We start from the raw sequence: 27,978 nt of genomic DNA on the forward strand, positions 1-27,978 counted from the left end.
TAAGAATCAATCATAGTGCTGTTTGTGATTTGAAAGTTCAACAAAAATTAGAGAATGGGAGTGTGTTTTTTAAGTTCCTCAAAGAGAAACATAATTGAAAAAAAAATCAAACTTTTTTTCATGTCTAAGACAACTAGTGCCATCAAGAAGGTCACAGATGTATAATCTTGAGAACAACTGTCCCTCAGGGTAGCTGGGTCAGTGCCTGGTTTGAAGTTAGTGCAGAACTAATAAATTCTACTCATGAAACCTCCATTGACTTTTGGGGGAAGGTACAGAATTTCAGGATTTTTCCCTTTTTTTTTTTCTTTTTTTAAATTTTTTTTTCAACGTTTTTTATTTATTTTTGGGACAGAGAGAGACAGAGCATGAACGGGGGAGGGGCAGAGAGAGAGGGAGACACAGAATCGGAAACAGGCTCCAGGCTCCGAGCCATCAGCCCAGAGCCCGACGCGGGGCTCGAACTCACGGACCGCGAGATCGTGACCTGGCTGAAGTCAGACGCTTAACCGACTGCGCCACCCAGGCGCCCCGTTTTTTTTTCTTTTTTTAACACACAAGTGAGAAGCTGTGGTTTCGTAACTGGAAAAGCCATGGCGGAAGACATCCATGTTAGAATAATGTTGTGAAAGGGACAGAGATCAAATTATCCTCCAAGAATTACATGTGAGACCTGGAATGGGGTAACTGATGGGAGCCTAGGGGAGACACAGTATCTTGACCTTGATCTCGAGGGCATTGCAAAGCCATCATGGTACCTTTGGGATGGTCGTGGTTGGTTAAGTAGAGGAATAGAATGATAGACCGTTGATATCAGTGTAGTAAAGTGGTGTCCCTGGGGACCAATATGTTAACCGAGGTCACCAGAGGGAAACTGGCAGTTATACTTCCTTTCCTCTCTCTTTGGTAGGACATCACAAATCCTTGGTCCTGCTGAGGCTGGATGTATAATCTTAGAACACTTCTCAGCCCAGTAAGCCACGTGCGGTCACCTAACACAAGAGATCAAACTGTTTTGCCGCCCCAGGCCTAAAACTATGCTGCCTTAATTCCTCTCCCCTGCCTTTCCTGAGTTTCTCCTAATAACTGACCCCAGAACTCGCTGTAACTGAGGACTGCACGCGTGTTGCCAGAGATCCACATTAGAAATATGTTAGCTCTGGATATGACTAGGTATTTTAGTGCCGAGTATAGTCCTAAAGGCCAACCTCCCCTCTTCTCAACTCCAGTTTCTAGAACAAAATTATGCCTTGTTCTTGTTTCTATCCCAGTCCAAGGTGGAATGGTTCCTGTGGTGATAGTTTGTAGGGTGCTCATGGCTCCCCACCACACAGCATCAAGGCCTCTGGTGCCAGTCCATTCCCCTGATTTACCTGCCTTTGTCATCTTGTGTTTCTCAAATTATGTCCAGGGCCAACTTAGCTATGCTAGATACTTCATCTGCAGTAACAAGTTAATACAAGGTAAAAAGTATGAGAGAAAGAAGCATGGTGGGTGACATATCTAATTTCAGGGTGATACAGTAAAAATGATGATTTTTTAAATATATTCTGTAGAAATAACATTTCCCCCAAACTTTTGCAATGTGTTTTCTAGACAACTGGGACTGGACCTGGTGCCTAGGAAGGAGTATGCGATGGTGGACCCAGAGGACATCAGCATTACAGAGCTCTACCGATTGGTAGGTACAGGAAACCTTGGCTCATAACCTCACTGCTAATTTTGTGGTTTCCATGGCACTCTTCGTACTTGATTGATTTTGTAAGAACAGGATGTTCCAAGTTTAATTTGGAGCAAGTAGAGAATTGAGAGCTGAGGTGACCATGCCCCAAGTTAAAACACCGAGGTACTTTCCCTGTTTGAGAATCACATGATGTGCTCTGCTGAGCTCTCAACATTTAAATACTGGGAAGTAAAACTAAAGAAGTTTTAAGTTCTTTTGCACATCTTTGTAGCTTTCATTAATCTAGTGAAATGCCTGCAAGTCATACATATTTATCTGTGTGTTTCACAACAGGGCTGTGACTAATGACATCCAGTTATTGATCCCCAACATGTTACCCCACTCGGTCCTCCCATTACCACTATGCCCAAATACCATAGAAAGTGTCTCCTCCATTGTCTCCAACTGCTGGTGTCACCCCCACCCCTCCTAGACCCTAATCCATCTTAAGTGCTAAAGTCTGGTAATAATCCTAAGATATTTGATCATATTGCCCACCATGGAATCACCTGTGACTTGAGTTTTCTTCTAGTTACATGGTAGGTTAAGGTTCACTTATTTACTTGGCATCTAGATTCCCCAAATCTAGTCCAATCAACCTTGTATTTAGCCTTGTATTCTTTTTTTTTCAGTGTTTATTTATTTATTTTGAGAGAGAGTGAGAGAGGGCATTTTTTATTCATTTATACATAGAACATTTATTCATTTATACATAGAGCATTATTTGCATTTTGAAAATGTTTATTTTGAGAGAGAGAGACAGAGGGGAGGGGCAGAGAGAGAGAGAGAGAGAGAAAGAAGCCCAAGCAGGCTCCGCACCATCAATGCAGAACCTGATGTGGGGCTCGAACCCCTGAACCATGAGATCATGACCTGAGCTGAAATCAAGAGTTGGATGCCCAACCGACCGAGCCTCCCTGGCACCCCTAGCCTTTTATTCTTAATACTTGCATAAAAAATTAACTAATCTCTTGATATTAACTAGGCCCTTTTAAAACCCCCAGTAAAAGAAAAATGTGTTCGGGAAGGGCTTTCAAAGGCTAAAGCTCCACGCATCTTACAGTGATGCTCAAAGGAGTACCTTTTGCAAGATCCTGCCTCTTTTGGATAGCTTCCCAAGCTTACAATATTCTTCACAGAATATTGGGATTTTCTTCGCCTGAGATTATCTGTATCTGAAAAATGAGAGGAAAAATCATCAGTAAGCCCATTAGGGCTTATGTCTGATCATAGAAAGCAATTCTTGTGCCACTTTTTTTCCTTAGTCGCTCATCTGTTTGGAGTATCTACACTTTATTATATCAGTTGGAATTAGTTCTCTTTTTTTGTAGAGAATTTCCTTCACATTGAGCTTCTTGAGAGTGATGTCTCATGTGGCACACCTTTGTGCCAAAGGTGGTACACCTTGACCTTTGCGAGTCAAGAAGCAGGAAGTTTGTGGCATCAGTGCTAAGCAGAATATTGGGTACGTAGCAAAAACACAGTTAAAGGTTAATTGGAGGGAGGCAGCGAAAGAGGAAGGAGACAAAATAAGAGTTTTCCAAGGTAAAATTATCACGAATTCTTAGCTTGTATAACAAGTAAAATGAGTTTAATTGATTTGCCAGTCGTATCCTTTAATGAGACATCTTTATTTTAGTTGTTTTATTTGACTCATTAAGCATCAAATTTGTCTCTCACTTCTGTTTTTTAATCTCACTCAATTTGAAGTTTCTTCAGAGTGGGCACTGTCTTATACTTCATCTGTTATGCCCAAGATAGTCTTGTACAGTGCTTTGTACTTAATAAGCAATCACTCACACTATTTTTGAGGTTGTTATGGTATTATGAAAAGACCAGTGGGTATAGATCCAAAAAAGTAGATGTGAATTTTTTCTCTTCCCTTTACCAGATCTGTGGTCTTGAGCTGATTGCTTAGTCTCTCTCTCAAAACTTCAATTTCTTCGTCTATTAAGTAAGGAAATAATTCTTACCATATTTGTTATGAAGATTAAATAAGAAATGCATGTAAAATACCTTTCCTTGGCAGTTAATGTTGCCAGAGCACCTAAGCATTTAGTTGATTTTCATGCTTCGTTCACCTTTATTTCATCCTTATTAGGCAAAGTGGCAAGAATAATTGATACCTTATATGGTAAATGTTAAGACTAGATCTGGCTGTGGCCAATGAAATAAATAATAGAAGCTTCGACATAATACAAATTTCTTTCTTTCTCACAATATACAAGCCAACAGGCAGGAAGTTCTGGGCTTGTATGTGCTTTCATGGTGTCAAAAGTGATACAGGCTCTTATTTTTCTCTATAAAGTACTTGGCTTCCGTCATCAAGGATACTTGAATGTATAATATAGCTGCAAGGGCTGTAGCCATTACGTCCACTCTCCAGCAGTAGAAAAGAGGTAGGTTCTGCTCAGTTCAACAACTTGAAGGGAGCTTTGCTGGAAATTCCACACAACATTTGCAGTTCCATTTCACTGGCCAGATCATACTAGTCACATCTCCACATTTAGCTAGGAATATCAAATATTTGATAAGCAACTAATAATGTCTTAGGCAAATACATTTTATTTTTTCTAGTTTGATTCTGTGTGTGTGTGTAATTGTATCTTTGTTCCTTTCATTTTGTGTCTTATACGGGATGGCAAATTGACTTCTTCTCTTTCAACATTCTAATTTGTTAGTGGTGGTGCCAGGAGTGCTATGTTGATAGGACCCTAGGGTCTTACCTGGACTGGGATGGACCAGCAATGACTGCCACAGGTGGAAGAGACTGCTGCTGATGAGCAGTGACCACCATTCGAGGGTGTTTTTCATTTTTAATGCCTCAAAACCTAGCCCAAACTCTTCATTTGTGATTTTACATGAAATTTCTCCCAGTAGTGGTTGTATTTTACTGTTTCTAAAGCAAACAATAGCCCAAGAAAAATGCAAATTATTATAAACTTCAGAAGGACATGTTACCTTCAAGCTTCAGGTTTCTGTTTATATCCTGGGTAGCAATACTTCACATTTTCCATAGCACTGGTCTTTTCCTGCAGGTAACATAGAGTGAGTGACTTCCTTACCAGGAAGAATTTTGCAGGTATCACCACCAAACCCTTTTTGTTGTTGTTGTTGTTGTTGTTGTTGTTTATTGTCTCTTAGGGATCAAGGGCCTTGGCATACAGTAGAGGTTGTTTGTTGTCTTTTAAATGTCTTCTCCATGTTCTATTTGAAACACAAGTGTTTGCACCTTACTAAATCCATACATTATCATTGGGGTGGGGGGGGGGGAGTCTTGCTTTAGGTTTTTGATAGCCCATTAGCAGACCCTTCTCACCCGATTATGTTCATCTAAGCAGTTAGCACATGCTAAACCTCACAGTGTTAACATATGTCCACTTGGAACTTTTGGTTTTCCGCCAAAGGCCAGATCTCAATACTTCTATAAATAAAGAGAACCGTAGCTAGATTCTCTGGTTAACTGTGCATGCAGAGTATCTTTTTATGAACCTTTCTTGGTTTTATAAGATCATGTTAGCTGCTTGCTTTGTGATCCTTAGTGTATAGACCAGTGGTTCTCAGAGAGCAGGGGACATTTGTCAATGTCTGGAGACATTTTTGGTTGTCACAAATGGAGATGAGGTGGGATGGGGGTGAGGAGAGTGCTGGTGGGTAGAGGTCAGAAAAAGCTGCTAAACATCCCACAAAACCCAGGACAGCCCCACAACACAGAAATATCCTGCCCAAATTATCAGTAATGCTGAAGTTGAAAAACCATGGTATAGACCATTCACCCAGTAATTTATACATTATATGAGGACACAAAATTTGCATACCTTAAATAAATCTTTGGAATGAATCTTTTTCTTTCCTAATCAAAAATCTGGTTAAACTGTAAGCACATTTAGAGTAACTGATAGGTGCCTTTTAACCATAAATTATTTCTGAGATGGATTTTTGTCTGTTTATTACAACTGCCAAATTATCGCCCTTGATGTGTGAACATGCCTTTTTAATTTTGTTTTTGTAATACTATTTTCACAGAGATATTTTTAGCATTTCTCCATAGTAGTGAGTTTCCAAGAGATAAATAATCATAACCTACTTAAGTCCAAATCTCTTCCAGACCTGGAACAGTGGTGGGTGAAGAGAGGGGGGACTTTAGTGCAATTTGTGAGGACACATGTCACATGTGCATAATCAGGGTGGAAGCAGGCAGGCTTATTACAAGCATGCATGCAAAGATCCAAGGTTGCAAGGCAGTAACTGCACAGAAGATGCAACAATGCATTTTTCAGTCAGCTGTGATTTGCATGTCTTAGCATATGATCTCAATCAATAGTTTTCAACCCTCATTGCACATTAGAATCACCCGGGGAGCTTTTAAAACTATCACTCTCTTGGCTCCCCCATCCCCTAGAAATTCTAATTTAATTGTTCTGGGATAGGTCCTATGCATAAGTATTTTTTAAAAGCTCTCTTGGTGATTCTAAAGTGCAGCCAAGGTTGAGAACCACTGATCTAGATATATTGAATTCCTTGCATGAGTAAAGGAGCTTTCCCCCCCTCCCCCCCTGCCAGGGCTTAGTTTTTAGTGAATGTCATGACTGATGCTAGGGACTCTGTGCTATTTGAAGAACAGACAACTCCTTGAGGTCCTTTATTTAAATAAGGTTTTTTTATGCCTGTTTTTCCCACTCTAGTCTTTGGTAGTCATTCATTTGTTCACGGTACTTGGTGCGGTATTACCCTGAACTTTTAAGTATACCAGTAGATAGTTAGCATTTTTCAGAAAATAAAAAGGCTCTCTGTGAGTTAAAGAGATGCAGTTATGTGAATGTATGATGCTTCTTTTGCTCTGTTGAAAAAGAATTTTGAAAGAGCAATATAGAGCAGCCTTCTCAGAAAACAATGCTTATGCCTTTTTTTTTTTTTTTTTTACTGATAGAATATTTCTCTGCAGGAAGCTTTTTCTAGCAATTATGACTAACACATAACAATGCTGAGGTGCACTTTACAAGAAAGTGTACTTAACTTCACTTTCACAGAGAGACGTCCATTGTACCTGTTGAGTATACAGTGATTACAGATGCATTTGGTTAATTGGGTTTTTAAACTGTTTACTTTTTGAGTAGTTCAAATTAAAGATAAAAGCATGAAAAAATCATGGTAATTTCATTGTTACATTTACAACTGTAAGTTTAGATGGCATATTTTTCCTTTCAAATGTTGGTCAGTCAGCACTTGTTGAACTAAGAAACATAAAAGGATAACTAATGTACAGAATTATGTACCTTAACCATAAGCAAAGGATATTACCTCATTACTATGGAGTTAATTCCTGAGCTGTTTTTTTTTTTTTTTAATTGTCAGGTCACCCAAAAGAGGTGGTCATTAGTAAGTCTTTGTTAGGAAAGCAAAAGTCCTCCACATTCTTAGCACCTGTTCTGTGAATACACAAGTGTTTGTGTATGTTTTCCCCATGCTCTTACCCTGAATCAGTTCTCCTCAAAGGTGGTCCATGAACTAGCTGGACCATGAACTGTTTGTAGTTGGTCCAAGTACAAAAATGGTGAGTAAAGGTTTAGAAACAAAAAGTATCTGTTTATAGTAGATTGAGGGGAGAATAAGCTGGTTTTTTTCTCTACATAGTCTGAGAAGCACTGTCCGAGATGGTTCTTCGGCCCGGCTCATTCTTTGGCTCTTGGCCAAAGTATCACTGTCTAAAGACGCCTCCTCTGACTGCCCGGATGCAAAGGCAGATTGCTTCCTTATAGATGTTCATGATAATCTGGTTCTTCCCTTCCATTCATCACAGTGTATTTTTCCATCTGTATGTGGGATGATTTTGCTGATGTCTGTTCCCTCTGGTAGATAAGATCTGTGAAGGTAGGGGCTATTTCTGGTTTTCCTCATCAGTGTGTTCCCAGTGCTTGGCACATAATAGACATTTAACAAGTATGTGTTGCCTGAATGATCACCCGCATGTTCTCTTCACCCCTGAAACCACGGGTGAATCCTTTCCTCCTTTATTTTGTATTATTTCCCACTTCTGATTCTGCCTCCCAAGTGTAGCCCATGTAGCCATATTGAGGGCAGAAATGAGATGGATATGGATGCTGCTCTTCCCCTTAGACATCTCCCTGACTTTCCCAGTCTGCCTCCATATAGCTCCACTGCAAGTTAGAAATATCTTCTTGCTCTAGTGATTGAATATCACTTGCCACAGCATGTCTCAGAAAACTACCACAATTTTGCAATTGAGTATACATAAAAGGACTTTGAACTATGACAGATGTGAAGTGACAGTTGCATTGTTGAACTGCCATCAGTGAAATGACCAGACAGATTTAGTCTGGTTTTCAAAAAGAATTTGATAATGTTTATTTATTTTTGAGGAGGGTGGGTCAGAGAGAGAGAGGGAAACACAGAATCTGGAGCAGGCTCCAGGCTCTGAGCTGTCAGCACAGAACCTGATGCGGGGCTCGAACTCACAGACTGCAAGATCATGACCTGAGCCAAGGTCAGACACTTAACTGACTGAGCCACCCAGGCACTTCTAGTCTGCCGTTTTATTTTATTTTTTTTTTTTAATTTTTTTTTTCAACGTTTATTTATTTTTGGGACAGAGAGAGACAGAGCATGAACGGGGGAGGGGCAGAGAGAGAGGGAGACACAGAATCGGAAACAGGCTCCAGGCTCTGAGCCATCAGCCCAGAGCCCGACGCGGGGCTCGAACTCACAGACCGCGAGATCGTGACCTGGCTGAAGTCGGACGCTCAACTGACTGCGCCACCCAGGCGCCCCTAGTCTGCCGTTTTAAAGATGACTAGTAATTTGTTCTCACCTTGGAAGCTGATAAGGGAACAGTAGAATCTTTTGAACTTCTTACTTCATAAATCTACTCAATAAGTTGGTATCTTTTTTTTTCTTTTTTTTTGGTAAAGCTTATTTATTTTGAGAGAGCAAGAAAGTGCAAGTGGGGGAGGGGCAGACAAGGGAGAGGGAGAGAGAGAGACAGAGAGACAGAGAGAGAGAGAGAGAGAGAGAGAGAGAGAGAGAGAGAGAATCCCAAGCAGGCTCCACAATGTCAGCCCAAAACCCATTGTGGGGCTTGAACCCACAATCCATGAGATCATGACCTGAGCCAAAGTCGGAGTCTTAACTAACTGAGCCACCTAGGTGCCCCAAGTTGGTATCCTTTTAACATTAATGATTAAAAACCAAATTATTAAAGCAAGATTCCTTAATGGTCTGGAAACTTCATGGTTTCTTATTTTAGGAGTTGGAAGAAAATTTGGAATGTAACATCCAAATAGATGCCAAACCCACAGGAAAAAAAAATGATGGCACAGGACAACTTAATCATACTGTAGCTATCTAGTTTTTGGGTCACATTGTTTTCTTCAGTCCATGCTTATCATGTTCTTGTTGTTGGGGGTGTCCTTCAGATGGAGCACCGACATCGGAAGAAAGATACTCCAGTACAGGCCAGCAATCACCACCTCTTTGTGCAAATGAAGAGCCTCATGTGTTCTAACCTGGGAGAGGAGCTTGAGGTCATCTTCTCTCTGTTTGACAGTAAAGAGAATCGGCCAATCAGGTAACGGCACATGAAAACCTGCCTTAAATGTTTTAATGTTGGAATGGTGAGTATTTGTAATTGGCAAGCTTTGGGATATATGACGTTGCATACTTTAACTCTGTCAGCCACAATTTTCTCATTTGTAGAACTGTGTGAATTTCTAAGCTTGCCTACCCTCTGGAGGTTCCCATGAAAGTTAGATGTGTGATGCCTATAGAAGTTCTTTGAAAAACTCAAAAAGGCTCTAGAACCATGATAATTATTACTAAATGAAAGTATGGCATTGATATCAGGTCTGTTATTTGAGTTACTTGGTACTGATAATGCAAAGAACACGTAATCTTAACTATGTTTTATTATCAGGCTCAACGAGTTTTATTTTTGAAAATTTCACTAAACAATTACATTATTCTTATCCTATCTGTATCGGGTAATATTGAGAAAGACGTAAATACTTGGAAGCCTTCCCATTAGAGTTTTAGAGCTGTGAAATAGTAAACAGTTTCACATACTTTTTTTTTCTTTCTAAGTTCTCAGAGTCTTTTCTAAGGGCAAGTTTTCAATATATAGGAGAAACCTATAGTGAATATTTTGGTTGTCTTTCAAAGGCCTCAACCCTTGTTGAGACTTTTTTGTGTTTTCAAATCTTTTAGATTTGTTTAAAAGCTGAACACAATGCACCCCATCTTTTACCTTAAAAATTTTAATTTATAATTTAAATCATATCACACAAATCATACATAATGACCCAACTTTACCATATTTTTTAAAAATTATGCTTAATAAATGCTGACAGTTTTAAGTAACTCTGAGCCACATATATTGTCTTATAAACACACAGTAATTCTGGAGTATTTTTTCCTGGTAAAAAAATATTTTTTTCCTAAGCAATATGTGTGAAGTTTACTTTTAATGCATTTATAGCCATAAAATCTTTGGTGAATTATTTTATATGTTAATCATTACCTACTAGTAAGAGGACTTTTCTATATCCATACAATTTAAAGATAGCATTTTGGGGTAGAAAGGACAGAGTTTATGAGATGTGTAAATAACTGTGATAATAGTTTCAAAATCTGCTTTACATACTTTTGGAGGAAATGAATCAGTGAGTTAGAAAACTTTTCCCCCTTCACAAACCAGCAGTACTAAAAAGGGAAGAAAAAAAGTCTTGAAAAACAGATCCAAGTTACAGCTTAGCACTTGCTTTAGAAATAGGGAAGATTATTTAGAGATAATACTTGCTAACATATTGAAGTCTGTCTTAGCTTGGTTTTTCCAGGTAGTTTAACAAGTTCCTCATAACATTGTATAATATGTTGTCTCTAAAATAGTTAACAAACAGTGAGAATGTAAAAGGGAGGCATGAGGTCACTCTTTTGCTCAGGCTTATTAGGCTAAGGTTTTGAGGACTACAAATTCCCCTTGGCCACTGATGTTCACATTGCATTACTATAGGAAGTGCATTAATTTAATTTAAGATTAATATTGGCTGGTCTCGTGGTTTCGTCGGGAATTGACAGAATTCCCCTTGTTTTGTTCCTGTTTACTTGGTGAAAGTAGGAAAATAACCTGGGTACAGGAGCCTCAGAATATGTTTTTGCAGTCCCCAAGTTCAGACCAGGAGCTGGACCTTTTTCTTAGTCTGTGACGTGTGCCGGCCTCCCCCTTCTCCCTTTGCCCATTCTTCCTCTTCCCCTCCCCTTTCTTCTGTCACACGCACGCCTCTAATAAACCACCTGAGAGGTAATGACCCTAGAAGAAATCAAGCCTAAATCCTTCTTCATTGCTTCTACTTACTGAGTTTGGCTGTTGGCTCTCACCTCCCAAATTCATAATCACCGTAAAGATGATCTGCAAAGAAATGAGTAAGAATGAAAATATGTGCTTAGTAGGTGTTAAAACAGTCTCATGTTTATTTGCTTGGCTTTCCGAGGCCTTGGGCAGCGTAGTGATTGTTCTTTTAAGGAGCTTCTAAAACCTTGCTGTGAGTGGCTTCGGTTCCATTGATGGCACAGGGCAATATCACCATTAACTCTTGAAGAGGCCTTAGGGTGCACAGATCTGAAGACTGGACGTGATTGTCGTCTTCCCAGTTGACTGCTACTTCCCTGACCTCTTCACTCACCTCTGTCCTTTCCTTCATCTTGAAACCGGTGACAGGTCTGGCTTCCTTCATTGCTCCCAGCATAGCTAATGAGTGTAAAGTATTCACATCTTCTCAGGAAAGGGTATCAGAAAGGTAATATATGACTGTGAGACTTCCTTGTGTTTCTTCTTAGGCCCAACAATGGATGCAGTATGGGATGTATGGTATTTTAAAATCAACATGCATGTCTTGTAAAGCTTTCTTTCTTTTTTTTTTTTTTTAATAAAATTTCAGACGTGAAACAGTAGAATAGTATTGTACACGTGTACCTGCCTTCAGCTTCAACAGTGATCATCTCAGGCTGGGTCTTGTTTTAACCACACCTCTTTCTGGTCCTCTTCTTTGCCCCCAGATTACTTGGAGGCAAGTCCTCGATATCCTTTTATTTTTGTATGTAAATATTTTGGGGTATAGCCCTAAAAAGCAGAACTCTAAAGAAATCACTAAGAAATGAATATTTCCTTATCATCAGATATCCATATCCAGGCAGTATTCAGTATTCCCATATTGACTCATAAATGTAGTTTTACAAATTCCAAATAAGGAGGTTGTAACTTATAAGATCCATATAAAATCCATATATCGTAGCTGGTTGTTAAGTTTCACAAGTCTCGTTTCACCTTTTTTTTCCCCCCTCTCTCTTTTCCTCTTAGATTTTTTTGTATTTCTCTTTTGAGGAAACTAGGTCATTTGATTTTTATTTTTCCTTTTCTGAGTTCAAAGTCCAGCGCAAGTAATGAAAGCCCATAGACAAAAGATGGTATGTTTAAGTGAATGCTTTTGTTGTTAAAGAAGATCATTAGTGCTCTAATTTACAAAAAATAAAACACATTTTAAGTGTAATCTGACAGCATTATCCTGACTATTAATCACAGGAAGTTACCTTGTCCCGGTGTAACTAGAGTGACTGACATGTGCAAAGCCTGGAGAGGAGTGATGATGAGAGGTAGATGTTTATTTCTGCCACAAGGCAGACAACTGGTTAGGACTTTTTTTTTTCTTCTTTTGTTTTAACTTTCCTCCTCCAAGAAGCAAACAGCCAGCATTTATTGAACACTATCCATTTTCCAGACTTCTTTCTAAATGCTTTAAAAATATTACCAGCACTGATTTTATAGGGAGTGAACCAAGGCACAGACAGGGTAGGTAACTGGTCTAAGCTTATAGACCCGGCAGGAGGCAAAGCTGAGCTACAAGCTGGCAGTCTGTCCCACTCTACCCTGTGGGCCTCAGTCCTCAAGGGCTTCAGTATTTACCTGAAAGTTTCCATAGTTGAGCAGGATTTTACTGGCCAGAGTTAGAACTCCAGAGACTGATAGTATTAATAATAGGTTGTTATAAATTACTGATAATGATAATACTAGATCTAGGCAGAGGGCCTCACAAATACTCTGTGCTCCAGAAATTGGTTTTCTGAATTGAGTCCTCAAAATACTCAAAGAAAAGCGAAGTAGCATTGGCTCACCCCGTATGCCAGTGATAAAAGTCATAGCGGTACTTGGAGACGTCAAATGCAAAAGGAGACAATGTGTGAAAATGGTCCCCTTCTGGTTCACTCAGTGGAACAATGGCACACATGGTATCTCCTCAAAACCGAAGGGTACGTTTTCCAAAAACAATCTTAAATTGTCACTGAAGTTGGGCCATACTTAGGAAGCCGGTTAATTTTACCTGAAGGGACCCCAGAATGTTAGGCGTCTGATGCGTGTGGCATCCAACTCTTGCTGTAAGCATCCGTAAAGATTTTGTCTATTTCTGACACCATCTTGCTAACGTACACCGACCCTGTACTTCTTTTCCAGTTTCCTTTCCTCATTTGTCTGTGTGACAGCACCGACCCGGAGAAGCCTGCAGATAAAGCTGCATTGGACTCTCAGCAAATAGAACACACTTTTATTTAGTTGAGTTTTGTACAGTCTTGATATGATATAGCACTGTAAAACATAATTAGTAAAAAAAAAAAAAAAAAAAGAGTTTGAAAAATCTAGTTTTATATGAGTAAAATGCTTTTGGAGTGAATCTATCTGGTTGCAAGTTTGTCATTTCCCCAGTCCACGGGGGATAGCTGGAAAAGTCAGGGAGTCATTTCCCTAGATATTATCTGTAACTTTATTTTTTTTTATTTTATTTTATTTCTTCTTCTCTATTTATTTAACAAAACATATAATGCTTATGATGTGCCAGGCACTGTTCTAAGCTCTTTTAAAAATATCTGTTTATCCCTTGTAACAACTCTCTAAGGTAGGGACTTTTAATATCCCCATTTTTTTATGGATGGGGAAAGTGAGGCCCCGGGGTAATAAGTAACTTGTGCGAGGCGACACAGCTGGTATTTTAACTTGTAGCCTCATCGGGTGTCAGTACTCTTAACCGCTATTCTCATCTTCTTCAGTATTTATCATATTCCCTTTTCTTTTTCAACCAAGGTTTACTCACCAGTGTGTAGTAAGGGGTGTGTTGAGGGTTTGGTTCTTTTTTTAAGAACCTGGAGTGGGAGAGACTTGAGCTCCATTGACAGGAAGGATCCCCTAACAAAGGAGAGGTTACACTCAGGGGAGAGGGGAAGTAATTGCTAGATCAGTGTCCCTTTGGAGACATCAGGAGACTGGTTTGAGACTGAAGGTGGGGAGATGAGCCATGGACCAGTGACAGGGAGAAAGGAAAGTGTAATGATGTGCATAAACTGAACTGCAGGATTGGGAATATCAGGATATACATATATATACACACATAAATATATTTATATATAAATACAAATATACATATATAAATTTACATGTATATATATGTATATGTATATATAAAGAAATCAAACCACTTAACATTATATGCCGCAAATGTGTCTCCTCTGGCTGGCATTTGAAATTGGGTGTTGAACAGTTTGGTGGCAGAAATACTCCTAGCATTTATATTTTCCGTAGGCTGTACAGCGATGCATATGTGTATTCATTCATACCTTCCCTGTATGGACATGTGTCACTTAATCTATAACAGACTATAAATTACATGGGCCAATGAATATGACATAGCTCACTGGCTGACTACTTCCCTTTGTAACTTTCATTACTTTGTTTACTGGTGTACTGTAAGGCTTCATTAATTAAAGCTGTAAATTTGTTTCAGGACTAATCTATTACTGTATTTCATTCTCATCAGAGAATATATTTAATAGGGTCTCAGTGCCACACATGGGTACTTAGCTTAGTACAAGACTGCTCATGCATGCACACTGCTGGCATGGCTTTTACTTGAGAAAATAGCGGCAGAGTAGTACTTCTGGAAAGTCTTACTCTGATGACTAAATTCCAAGTCTTCTCATAGTAATGAAATTAAGATAAAATTTACTTTCTGTTGGTACCTTGTTCACATTCTTTCCTGAAGTTCTGTATTTTTCCTACAATCATACATGTAAACTCTCCATTTTCCTTGAAATGCTTCACTCCATGTAAAATTTATACTGCCCACAGTCACCTTCTTTTTTAGTATATCATTCTAATTCTGTCACTTAAGAAAAAGGTAAGTAGTGAATATTATTGGTGAGGCACAGGTTTCTTATATGGATTCATATAGGACTATGAAACAGATCTGAATTTATGTTCATCCTCAAGACACATATCTTCCTGTATAGTGGTGAAGGCACCACTATATGGTATGTAAGTGGCTCAGTTCTGGTGTCAGAGGGTCTGGGTCCAAATCCTGGGTTTTTAATTCCGTAGCTGCATCAACCTGGGTAAGTTAGTTCGTGTCTCTTACGGTTGTTAACTGTCTGCTAAATGAAGATGATAATAGCACTTTCCTCTTGGGACTATTTGAGGATTAAATGAGATAATAGATATACTTCTTAGCATAATGCTTGGCACTTGTAATTGGTCAGTAAATATTGGCTATAAAGATTATGATTTTCAAAAACCAAAATAGGAAATACAGTTTAACATAACCAGAAATGATACATGGTGTTTGGTCTTGAATTCTTGACATTTTACAAAGAATTCTTGTTGATTTTTTTTAGGTACATACTGTTATGGTTAGGTAAGATTCAGAGAGACTTAATAGTAAACAGGGAGAATGGCATCAGGGATGTGATTTGCTTTAAAATACTTCACATGGGGTGGGGGGGGTGGGGGGCATAAAAAATAAAAAAAGAATAAAGGGATAGGTGGAATTAGTGTGATGAAATTTAGTGGTTGTGGATTCCCTGTGGTAGGTATATGGGTTCTTGGTTTAACTTTTAGCAGTATAGTGTGTATTGTTAATAAATCATCTGCTTCAGATGTTTTATGCCTGTAGGCAAAAAAGCAATGAGAGCAAGCATGTTTTACAGTCTCTTTGAAGAAGACTGGTTTATTAGTCTGGTCTAGTCGCTAGTTGTGTGAATAGTCTGGATTCCATTCTGCCTAGAATAATATTCCTACGTTTACATAAACTGAAAATAATATTCTTCATAATATATTTGACAAAACTTAGGAGGAAATGTTTTCCTGCGGTCTAAGACATTCAGTATTCTATAACACGTGTATCATAATATTACCTTTAAAGTATAACCTTTGACTTATATATAAAGCAAAACAGCAGCTTTTAGAAGATTAATAAGGATTCTGCGAGAGGAAGTACCTTATATGCTCAAGGAAAGTCTTGTGTCTTCGTTAGGATCAGCTTCTCAGAAACTCGGAATTAGGACTGGTTTGCCCTCTCAAAGGTGAGGAAATGGAACAGTTCTGTGAAACCTTCTGTGAATGGCATGTTCCTTCTAACCGTTTACCTGTTCATTCATTCACTCGTTACACAAGTACATGGGAGGAACTGTTGTGCATCAGCAGTATGGGATGATTCAAAGGAGCAAGTGGCAGAAGGGATTCAGGATGCAAGTGAAGGACTCTACTTTGAGAGGAAGGGCACTCCTTCTGACGTGGAAGGAAGAGAGGTGAGGGCAGAAAATGGACAGAAGATGTTGAGATGGAAAGGAGCGACTGGGTGTGTGGCCTTGACCTTTTATAGGTAACGTTGGAAAATAATGTCCGCTATCATTGGGGAGCAAAAGAGAGGATGAAAGGAAATTGGGGGCTGAAAGTGAGTTACAGGAACAAGGTAGGTGGACTCTGAGCAGAAGCGTGATAGGAAACTAGATGGAGAGGAGTAATTGAATTGTTGAGTGTGGTGAGACCCCTCCAAAGAGAGACGTCTGAAAGCGGTAGTGCATGCTTGCTCCCGGGTTACCCAGCTTTTGCCAGAGGTGTTCAGGAAGTAGGGATCAGAAGCAGGTGATGGGAGTTGGCGACTGAAACCTCAGAGTTGGAAAAGAATGAGCAGATTGGGAATCTAGCATAATGATGAGGAAAATAAAAAAAAATTAAAACTGTAGCTTCCGATAGGTCTCTTCAGAGGCAGATGTGATCTAATACTAGCCGTTTCATTTTTTTAAGGAAATTAAAGAAGTGGAGTTTTGTTTTGTTTTGTTTTGTTTTGTTTTGTTTTGAAAAATTCAGTTACCGGGAAAATTTTTCAAGAGCTTCCAGAAGGCAGCTGTCAAAGAGCATAGTTATTCAGCCCAGACTAGGAAAAATGTTAATATTTTTGTGTATGTATTGTAGTACATAACACAGTTAGGAGAGCAGATGAGATTTTTTTAATTCTCTGAGCACTGTGCTAGAATTTCTCATTTCATACATCATTTACAACTTATTATAGTGTGATCACATAAGTTCAGCATTTATATTTTTGTCATAAATTAGGAGCATGTATGGTTGTGAATGTTAAAAGAGAGCTGGCATAGATCTCTTCTTAGAGTCTTATGGTATAAAGCTAACTCAAAATTGTAACCTCTCCAAAGCAAAGCAACAATGTCGAGAGAAAAAGTCTGGCCATACGTGCAGGGGGCACAACTCTGCTTGAGAACAAAAATAGATGAAGAAGGCGTTCAGCGATTCTCCTTGGACTGTGGCAATATCAACTATTCCATACGGCCCAGAGCGTTTCCTGCTGTGTCTAGACATGTTGGCACACATTTCACTGTGGGTGTCTGTACATCAGTGACCCGCAGTGACCTTCCCTGGGGCCTCCTCTTTAAAGGCACCACTTTCCACTCTGCCTCTTCTTTTCCATCATTTAATTCTTCCAGCAGGTGCGTGAACATTGGGACTGTTGTCACTTTAGAGTCGATCAGATTTCGTGGTTTGCTTCCCTTTGGTCATACTTCTGTGTCACATATTAACAACAACAACAATAATTGCTTTAGAGATGTGGTGATGTCTTTAATAGGAGACATTTTAAGAAATGGACCAGGAGGAAGATCTAAAAACAAAAGAAGCAAAGAAATAACTTCATTCAAGCCGAGAACACCCAGGTAGAAGCGCTCCATCCACTTTTTCCCTGTAGTATTTTAAGAGCTGTACAATATCAATTATTTTTCAAATTGCAGATTAATACAGTATTATGATAATAAGTGGCTGGAAATTCAAGGTGGCAGAAAAGTGGAAGCTCATAGAGTCATTGGATTGACAACTGGCTTTCTCATTCGCTTTAGCTCTCTGCACTTATCCTGGCTACTTGTCTCTTCTTACTTAAGCCTTGCCATGTCATAGAATGCGACCAGAAGGTCCTTTTACCTTGATTCCTGTGTTTTAATGGTTTTTATTCATTTTGAGAAAAAGAGAGAGAGTGAGAGCGCATGAGCAGAGAAGGGGCAGAGAAAGAGGGGAAAGAGAGAATCTCAAGCAGGCTCCACGCTGGGTGTGATCTCACAAACCATGAGATCATGACATGAGCAGAAATCAAGAATTGGATTCTTAACTGACTGAGCCGCCCAGGCGCCCCTCCTGTGTTTTAAAAGATGACCAGATTGGTGTTCTTTTCATCAGGATTCTGGTCATTTCATCAGGATTCTGCCCTGTGTTTGCTGCTTGTAGAGAATTCAGATTTAGTTGTCCTAAGTTCCCCACTGAAGAGGTTAGGGTCACACATAGCACTCCACCTGTCAAGGACTTCTTTGGCATTCAGTGCCATTTCTGTTGTAGGAAAGTGGTACGCTGATAAAGGAATTAGAAATGATACGGCACCTCTTGGCTCCGATTCTGAAGAAGAGACTTGATCTTCTCAGCTTCTTTTTGTGCCCACAGGGCGGCCAGTGATATGGTTAAAGGAAGCTTACAAGTCTTTTATTGTCATTGAGGCAAAACATTATAAGATCATTCCATTATTGTCTTCATTTTTGCTGCCATCCTTCTATTCCAGTGGGGATGTGCTTATGAGTAAGAGGGAGAAGTCAAGGTGTTGAGGAATGTTGATGGACATGTTACTCTGTATTAATCAGAAGTACATTCTCAGACCTGTACTTATGGGAGCATCATTTGCAAAATCTGTCATGCTAAAACATCTGAATTAAAAATGGCAGATACATATGCAGTGTCTTTTCCTAAGTATTTCTATTTAGAGGCTTTTAACCACAAGTTAAACAGAGACTGTGTCTTCTTTTTGTTTCCATTGAGCATGATGGATTTCACACTTGCTGTTGAATCATTGATGTTCATTCATTGAACAAACAGTTACTGCTGTTTTCATCAGAGCCAGGCATTGACCTGGGCATTGAGGACACATCAATGAATAACACAGAAAAAATAATTCCTGCCCTTCCAGAACTCAGATTCTAATGCTATTGAGCTTTAAGTCAAGAACTATTTTCAAAAGATAGTTTCTGTGCCCCCTCTTTGCATTGTAACCGATATGCTGTTTCCATTTCAGAAGAATATTTGCAGTGTCTAACATGATGCTTTCTAACCTTTTTAGTGCCCTCAGCTTCTTCTCAAAATTATAGAAACTGCAAACCTCTACAGAAATTAATATACCTATTCTCATACACATTAACATTTGTGTATCAGTTAAAAAAATTTTTTTTGTTTATTTTTGACAGAGCATGCATGTGGGAGGGGCAGAGAGAGAGGGAGACCCAGAATCTGAAGGAGGATCCAGGCTCCGAGCTGTCAGCACAGAGCTTGACGTGGGGCTCAAACTCGCCGACTGCGAGATCATGACCTGAGCTGAAGTCAGATACTCAACCGACTGAGCCACACAGGCGTCCCTGTATATCAGTTTAGAGACTTTGTAGCTGCCTGTTTAAAATAATAATAATAATAATAATAATAATAATAATAATAATAATAATAATTTGACCTTTAAAAAGTTCTAAAAGCATGTAACATCTGGCTAATACATAGTACTTAATAATCATTTAGGAAGTTTTCAGTTTTGGGGCGCCTGGGTGGCTCAGTCTGTTAAATGTCCGACTTCAGGTCATGATTTCACAGTTGTGGGTTCGAGCCCCACATCAGGTTCTGTGCTGATAGACAGAGCCTGGAGACTTCTTTGGATTCTAAGTCTCCCTCTCTCTCTGCCTCTCCTCCCCTCTCATTCTGTCTCTCTCTTTCAAAAATAAGTAAACATTAAAAAAATTTTTATTTAGGAAGTTTTCAGTTTTTAAACTTGCAATGAATCCAATCTGTCAGTAAACTGATGAAAGGAAATTTGATTTTTGCTTATTTTCTTTTAAAACATAGAACATCTTGGGGTGCCTGGGTGGCTCAGTCTGTTGAGCGTCCAACTTCCGCTCACGTCATGATCTCCCAGTTTATGAGTTCGAGCCTCACAGTGGGCTTGCTGCCCTCAGCCTGTCAGCCCTGATCCCACTTCCCATCCTCTGTCTCCCTCTTTCTGCCCTTCCCCCACTTGGGTTCTCCCCCCAAAAATAAATAAATATTAAAAAATAATAAAATAAAAAATAGAACATCTTTCTAATTAATATATGCACACAAGATGTGTTGTACTTACTGGTTTTGCAGGGCTTGACTTATTTCAAGTTTTGTTATTTATTCTGTTTTCATTTAATACTTCCTTGCAAGGAACTGCATGCTTCAGCCCAGAGTACTTAAGCTTGGGTTTGCTTTATTTTCAAGATTCCTTATTACAAATGCTTTCCCTAACAAAAAGATCAGAATAATTACTGTACATAGACCAGTGTTTTTTCCCTCATGAAGTATCAAAGGTAGAGTATTTACAATGATCAAGTTATGTAAATTCCCAGAAGAATAAGCATAAGCTCTTCTGCCTATGTAGGCCTTCTTATTTCTTGGTTCTTATTTGTGTTGATCAGATCCTATCATTGCCTACTTTTCATTACTTCTTTGAGGAACTTGTTTTCTACTGAAATTCTTAATGAATTCTCTAGAGATAGATACAAGCAAGTATTTTCCTGAGTGGCTCAACCAGTGTAGCTATTTCCAAGAATTTTACTTGTAATCAACATTGGGATTTCTGGGGTCTCAAATCTTTTGAACTGTTTGAACTTTTTACTGTTTTTGTCAAATCAACAATCAACCCAGATCATTTTTTAAAACTTCCTCAGTCAATGATGAATAGCACAATGCCTGTGAAACAGCAGGTGATCTGTACATCACTTATTTATAACTTTTAAAAAGCAGTGAATTTCTTTTTTGATTGAGTTTTACTTTTCTAGAGAGAGTTTCAATTCAGATAGCTGTATTCTCTGCAATGAAAACTAACATGAAATGCTTTTAAATCATCTTAAGTAGTAAGAAGGAATCAGCTTGATGTTCCAAATTGGCAATAGAATTGACTGTAGTTTAAAAAATTATGTCTCCTTGTATCATCCAACTAAAACCAAATCCTTTGCTGTCCTGACAAAGCCATCACATTCGTTGGTTGCTTAGTCCTTCGCCCTCAAATATTTGTAAAGCGAATCTGGGCATGGACATTAATTGTAAAAACAAGAAAACTCAGAATCTGCTCTTGAGGTAAAGTCTGGGAACCTTGGTATTGAGGATCATTCTCTTTCCATTTCCCTTTAATCAGAAGAGCTCATGACCCTAATGTTGCTTTAGTTTTAAAATTAGAAAGCACATTAATAGCTTTATCTAGGAAGTCTTGCTTGAGAAGTTGCTTTCATTCATTGCCAAGGAAAAACTCTGTCCCTTGTCTGGTCATGTGGTTGGGAGAAGAAAGGGGAAAAGTCTTTGACTTGAAGATACCAGGCCTGTGTTTCCTGTTTTCTGATATGTATGACTCATAAAAGATAGCCAGCCATTCTAACTCGTTAGGGCCTGGGGCACTTGGGTCAAAACAGTGGTTCTTAAACATGTCTGGGCTTTTAAACATACAGGAGCTTTTAGGTCCATCCTGACCTAGTAATTCAGGATCTCCAGGGAAGGGCCTGGCTTTTACACAGCTCCCCAAAGCATGTTGTGCACACCCAGGTTAGGAGCCCCTGGATGACAAGGCCAGCAAGTTCCTCTGTTTCCCACTGGACATTCCTTTCACCTTTCCCCTGTGCCACAGTGAGCACCGAAGCTCTTGGTCCAGTGGCTCCCTGCGGGGCAGCCAGCACACCTTCCACCTGCTCCCCAGAGTCTTGCCTGAACTGCAGCAGCACCAGCTCCTGGGGGGTGGGGGCGTTAGTCCCCATTTAGGAAGCTGCTTGAGGCTTCCTGTTTTGAGTTGTCCACTGCCACTTGTTCTAGGATAGAGCACAGTAACGGTTGCCCTCAGATTGTCAGAAGCATCTTACCCTGTTGGTCAGTCAGAAAGCATTTGAGAAAATGCTGGAGAAGCAGTGACATAGAAGCCTGAAATCACTGTATATTTGATGTTCTTGCCTTTTGGATAGAGGCTCTGGAGCCAGGAGGGCAGAACCATTCCCTCATCTCTTCTCACTCTTTTCTCTTTTCTTTTCTTTTCTTTTCTTTTCTTTTCTTTTCTTTTCTTTTCTTTTCTTTTCTTTCTCTCTCTTTCCTTTCCTTTCCTTTCCTTTCCTTTCCTTTCCTTTCCTTTCCTTTCCTTTCCTTTCCTTTCCTTTCCTTTCCTTTCCTTTAAAAAAGAAAATTAATGTTTGTTTTTGAGAGAGATACAGAGACAGAGTGTGAGTGGGGGAGGCAGAATCTGAACTAGACTCCAGGCTCTGAGCTGTCAGCACAGAACCCAACATGGGGCTTGAACTCACAGGCTGTGAGATAATGATCTGAGCTGAAGTTGGACCCTTAACCAACTGAGCCACCCAGGTATTGCCCTCTTCTTTCTTTCTTTCTTTCTTTCTTTCTTTCTTTCTTTCTTTCTTTCTTTCTTTCTTTCTTTCTTTCTTTCTTTCTCTCTCTCTCTCTCTCTCTTTCTTTCTTTCTTTCTTTCTTTCTCTTTCTTTCTTCTTTTCTTTTCTTTTCTTTTCCTTTTTTAAAATGTTTATTTTTGAGAGAGAGTGTGTGCACGTGAGCAGGGGAGAGGCAGAGAGAGAAGGAGAGAGAATCCCAAGCAGGTTCTGCACCCCCGATGTGGGACTTGAACTCACGAGTTGTGAGATCATGACTTGAGCCCAAGTCAAGAGTTGGACACTGAACCAATTGAACCACCCAGGCACCCCTCACTCGTCTCTTTCTGTCTTTTAGCTCCCACTATTTCCTCTCTGGCTCCTGGTGCATCTCCCTTCACTTCTTATGGTAGAGTAGATGATAATTGTTATTTCTATACACAGCACAATGAACTTTAAGACAAGTGCTTTTGCATTTTCAAAGGTACCAGATGGAGTATTTTTTGGTCAAATGGTTTCATAAAGTATGGGTGTTGAAGAATCAGACAGTACAGGGTTTTATTTTTCTGATTAGCTTACCAGAACATGACCATCTAAATGTTTTCTGTCTTTGGTTACTGTTACTCTTGGAGATCATCCATTTATTTCAGTGATTTAACTGTTTGGCATGAGTTTAGAAATATTCTTCATAATTTTTTGTAGCTTGATCAGAATCCTAATCTTTCACATTACATGTTTCAACCAAAGATACTACCTGGTCATACATTTTTGGATGAAATATGGGTTGTGTAACTTGCATACCCAGAATCACTAGGCAGTTTTGCTTTTTTAGAAGAGGGGAGTGATATGGAGGTAAACATGAATGCGTACAGAGAAATAGAAAAATCTCCTTGGCATTGGCCATTCCTGGCTTTAAGTGTGTTGCTCTTTGAAGGCAACTGATTATCCAAGGAACACCCTATGAGAGAGCCACTTGATTATTCAGAGGGTTGGGAGCACCCTCCCACACCTGGCCTGCAGGCCTCCAAGACCCTAGTCCTTCCTACAGAAAGGCCTTCCTACAGAAGGGCGATTGCTTCTCAGTGGATATGATAGGCAGAGGAGCAGGAAGACAAGAGCATCCTATCTTGCTGAGAATGGGAACAGAAGCCATCAGAGGGCTTCAGACCCCTCCTGTAGACCCTATATATTTTGATCACTGGTAAGTACTTTTCTACCAAACCATGTTATTGAAATACACTCTTCATTATCAGAGGTCTCATAGAGTATTCAGAACGCATTAGCACAGGTGAGCAGGTTCACAGCCATAAACTCCCGAAACATGGATACATTTGTTCCTCTATTTGTTTTCAGTTTCGTGCGTTGTCATTATTATTTTTTATTTTACTGAAAATATTCACAATAAAAAATCTCCATTCACATGACATGGTTAGTCTTGCTCTTCTTTGTTCCAAATAATCTGTTCTTTTAAAGATGGCATAGCATTGTGGTTAAGAGCTGAGACTCTGGAGTTGGGCCCTGAATATTGATTTCCTGGCTCCACACTTGCTGACCATGCACGTTTGGCCAATTTGCTTCCTATCTCCAAGCCCCAGATTTCTCCTGTATAAAGCAGGGATGGAGGCAGTTCCTGTCATATAGGGTGATTGTTAGAATTAAGTAAGAAAATCCATGTGAAGTGTAAGTCATGGTGCCTAGCACAGGGTATATATTTATTTATACTATTCTTCCCCTGGCGCCATGCTGGCAGTGCTTAGATACATTCTTACTTCATTATCTAGCTTTCCTTAAATTCTTGTTAGAAGAAGGCAAGTCATAAATAATAAATAGGATTTTTTATTCTTTATTTCCAAAGAAAGATTTTGTCATTGTTGATTTATAATATGGAATGATTTGTAATGGCTCACACACGGAATTCAGGTGGACACTAAATTTCTCTGGCAGTGAAATTTCTTCTGGGAGAACATGGCAGTATATGGAAAAGTCAAATGAGGATATTTTTCCCTGCTGGTAATATCAAGTCTCATTTCTCAGTGTTTCTGGAAGTGTTTCTATTTGCTTATTCATTCTTTGATGATGAAAAAGGACGCAGTATTCTCATTTGGAAGTATATGATGTCACTGTAGATTTTTCCATTACTATATATTTAATATAATAAAGATATAAAATGTACATGGGAACAAGGTTAAAATCATGATCTAGAATCTGGGGGTACCATGAAGGTAATTCAGTGACTCACATCTGGTGGGGAGGCACCACTGATTGAAATGTCTCTTTGGAGAATTTTGTACATTTCTCTACCACAAAATAAAGGACATTATGGGGAAGAGAGGGAAAGTTGGGAAGGGAGATAAAGCTCCCCAATTATTTGGATTTTGTTGTATTTTTTCCTAAAAGATTGTATTTGTTCAGTGTTTAATTAAACACTGAGGAAGTACCAAATCATTGGCCACCAGCTGGGGATTTAAAGGTTCATGGTGATCCCCTTGTACTCTGGTTACTCATAATGTAATAGAAAGAAATACACAAACCTCTTATGATTAAGAAAAAAACGTGAATATGTAATGGAGGTATTCACATCTTATCATAGGACACTTTTAAACTCACAAAAACTAGTTGTGTTTTCTCATCAGAGATAACCACTGTTTTACTTAAAATAGAGTCTCGAAAATGCCTTTGTGCGTGGCCACTAAAGTTTGTGAGAGAATTGTAGAAGGTGTTCCAAGGTGGAATGTGAGTGACTTATTCGGTTCCCAGCCTTGAAGGCATACGTTTTGGTTTTCTCCACACATGGGATCAGGGGTATTTGTTTGTAATCCAAAGATTCTGGAATGTGTTGCTCTAGGTCTTTGGTTTACTCTGAAACCATTTACTGATTAAACAGTTGCTGTATTACCAAAGCTGAAGAGAAATTCATTTGAGTTTGTGTAAGAATTTGTCACTAAGTGAATAAAAAAGTTTTTTTTTTTTTTTTAATTGGCCACAAAGGTTTTCTTTTTCCTTTAATAGAAGTCTTAAAAAAAAAAAAATGCATGGGTTATTTTTCCATAGTACCCATCGTCAGTCTATTTTTATCTCCCCCTTAAGGCATGCTTAAGCTATGGGATATGTCATTGGCTTAGTACATATTGATATTCTTTCTGAAACAGGATATGATATAGTATAATACTTGCATAATCAGGATTCTGTCTAGACTGGTGAAATTAAAATAGTGACAGAGCAAGAGGAATCTCTTTCTGAAATAGAATACTTGAGGAAACACTGCTTTACCAGAATATTGATGAAGCTTGGAAATAAGGAGTGGTATTTTATGTCCGTATTAAAGTTAAGGTTTTAATATCTAGAATGCCTTGTTGACTTTTGTATATTAACCTTATTTGGTACTCATCATTTTAGACTCACCTGTCAGAAGATAAAAGGAAATTTGTTTTAAACATTCCAGTAGAAATAAAGAAGAGCCTCAAACATAAGTGCATCTCAAAAAAACAAACAAAAAACACATATGAACTGGCACATGCTCTCTTTGATACACAAGAGGGGATAATGGTCACAGTGCTTGTGTTTTGGGCTGAGATATAATGTATAAACTTTCTTGGATGGCTACGAAGCAAAACCAAATAGCATTCTTAAATCTCCAGAGTTTTGACTAAAGCCAAGTTCTTAAATCATTTTGGAATGTTGCGTTTGTTTAGTAAAATAATTTAGTTTTCTGGGTATGTTTCATTGAACAACCTAGTAAGGAACCATTTTAAGCCAGAGACAGCTCTGAAATCTGCTAAATCAGATTTTCATTTCTTTCATTCCTTTGAGGCCAGGAAGGGTTTGGGGAGAGTGACCCTGTATTCTGGAGACGAGGCTTGACTGAGTCAGTGGGTGTCTCAAGCAGATGAATGACTTCTCCCTTATCTCAATATTCTGGAAATATTTGCTCAATATTTTTCTATAAAGCAGAGACAAGGTTTACATAGCATTTAAATAAAGTGCAAAGGTTTTAAATTAACATGTGGTATAGAATCCATCCTAAGCCACAGGCCAGCTCTGTGATCTTGGGCAAAACTATTTACTATTTCTCAGTTTTCCCATCTATAAAATGGGTATAGTAATAGTACTGTTTTTATAAGGGCATAGTGAGGATTAAATGAATTAATCCCTGTAAAGTCCTTAGCAGAGCAGCCACCAAATGGCAAATTCATGCAAAAACAGTATGCCTAATATGATTAAGTATAATTCACTTGTCCTAAGATGCAGTTTTACACATTTCCTTTTAGCATGTCTTAATCTTGAAATAACAGTGAATTTCCTTCCACTGTGAAGAAAGCTGACAGCCTCCTCCTTGAATTATCATGACAATTGGATAAGATTAATGTAATTTTGCACCCCCAGTTGGACCTGTCATCCCCACTCTCTCTTTCAGAATCATAGCATATGGAAACTTGAGCTTCACTTGAGAACCTTACAGCAATTTATATTCTCTTCATCAGACCTTACAGCCACCACTCTGGAAAACAAAACAAAACAAAAACAAACCCATAGGTAATAGGTATGGAAATGATCCCATAGCAATGGTCATTGGTTCCCTTTTCTCATATGAGAGGTCAGTAATAGGCATAGCATAAAAAAAAAAAAAAAAAAAAAAAAGTAAGCGAGGTAGCTGAATCTATTACGTGCATCTATCTAGATTTAAATCGCAAAAGAGAATAAAGCTGTTCCAAAACAGCCATAAATTCAAATCCATATGCTTCCTTAGAGATGTGGTTATGGCTTTCACTTCTCCCTTTGTATAAGGAAGGGAGATTTTGGGTGACAGAGCCATTATTTAAGGCAAAGATCGAGTGATGAAAACGCATAGAGTTGGTAGTTCTGCACCTCACCAATGCTCGACACTCCCTTTCCCTGCTCATTCCCTAGGCGGAAACTACACTAACCAAGGCCACACTGTGTGCTAACACCACATTCTGTGGATGTTGGCTGCGTGTTTTCTGCCTGAGGTAGGCAGCCATTTGATTCTTTCATAGGCACCAGGATATTGAAATTCAGAAGCTCAGGGTAGCTGGTATTCATTTTTCTTGGATTGATATTCTATTTTATTTATTTATTTATTTATTTATTTATTTATTTATTTATTTATTTAAATATAAACAGGGTAGCATTACCTTGGATCTAAGTGATATCCACAAGTATTTATTGACTTGAATTAGTGGCTGATCAGTAGCATTTGTGTTTGCATTAGATTTGGGGACCCTGTATATTCAGATGCGAGTTCTGTGGGGGGTTTGAGTTCTCCTGTTCCTTTGTGAACCAAAGCAAATTCAAATTTCATTTCTTGGGCCTTCTCTTTGTGTTTTGGATTATAGACTTATAAGAGCATAAAATATTATGCTTATATTATATGCCTTATAATGGATGGTTACCACTGAGAATGGTGTATGATGTTTATTAAATACTATCACACAAAACAT

General features: G+C 38.9%; 1 protein-coding gene across 4 annotated transcripts in view; it reads left to right on the plus strand.

Annotated features, from left to right (window-relative positions):
• Positions 1-27,978, plus strand: part of DOCK4 (dedicator of cytokinesis 4) — a 434,929-nt gene that overhangs the window by 205,736 nt on the left and 201,215 nt on the right. For all 4 annotated transcript variants that reach the window (XM_086692336.1, XM_086692356.1, XM_086692348.1 and 1 more), the window contains exons 7-8: positions 1,597-1,681; positions 9,157-9,308. In XM_086692336.1, coding sequence (XP_086548462.1) covers positions 1,597-1,681; positions 9,157-9,308 — 237 coding nt within the window. The remainder of the gene's footprint in view (positions 1-1,596; positions 1,682-9,156; positions 9,309-27,978) is intronic.

The sequence above is a fragment of the Puma concolor genome, chromosome A2 (genome assembly GCF_028749965.1).
Source record: "Puma concolor isolate L17-30 chromosome A2, mPumCon1.1.hap2, whole genome shotgun sequence".
Classification (NCBI taxonomy): Eukaryota; Metazoa; Chordata; class Mammalia; order Carnivora; family Felidae; genus Puma; species Puma concolor.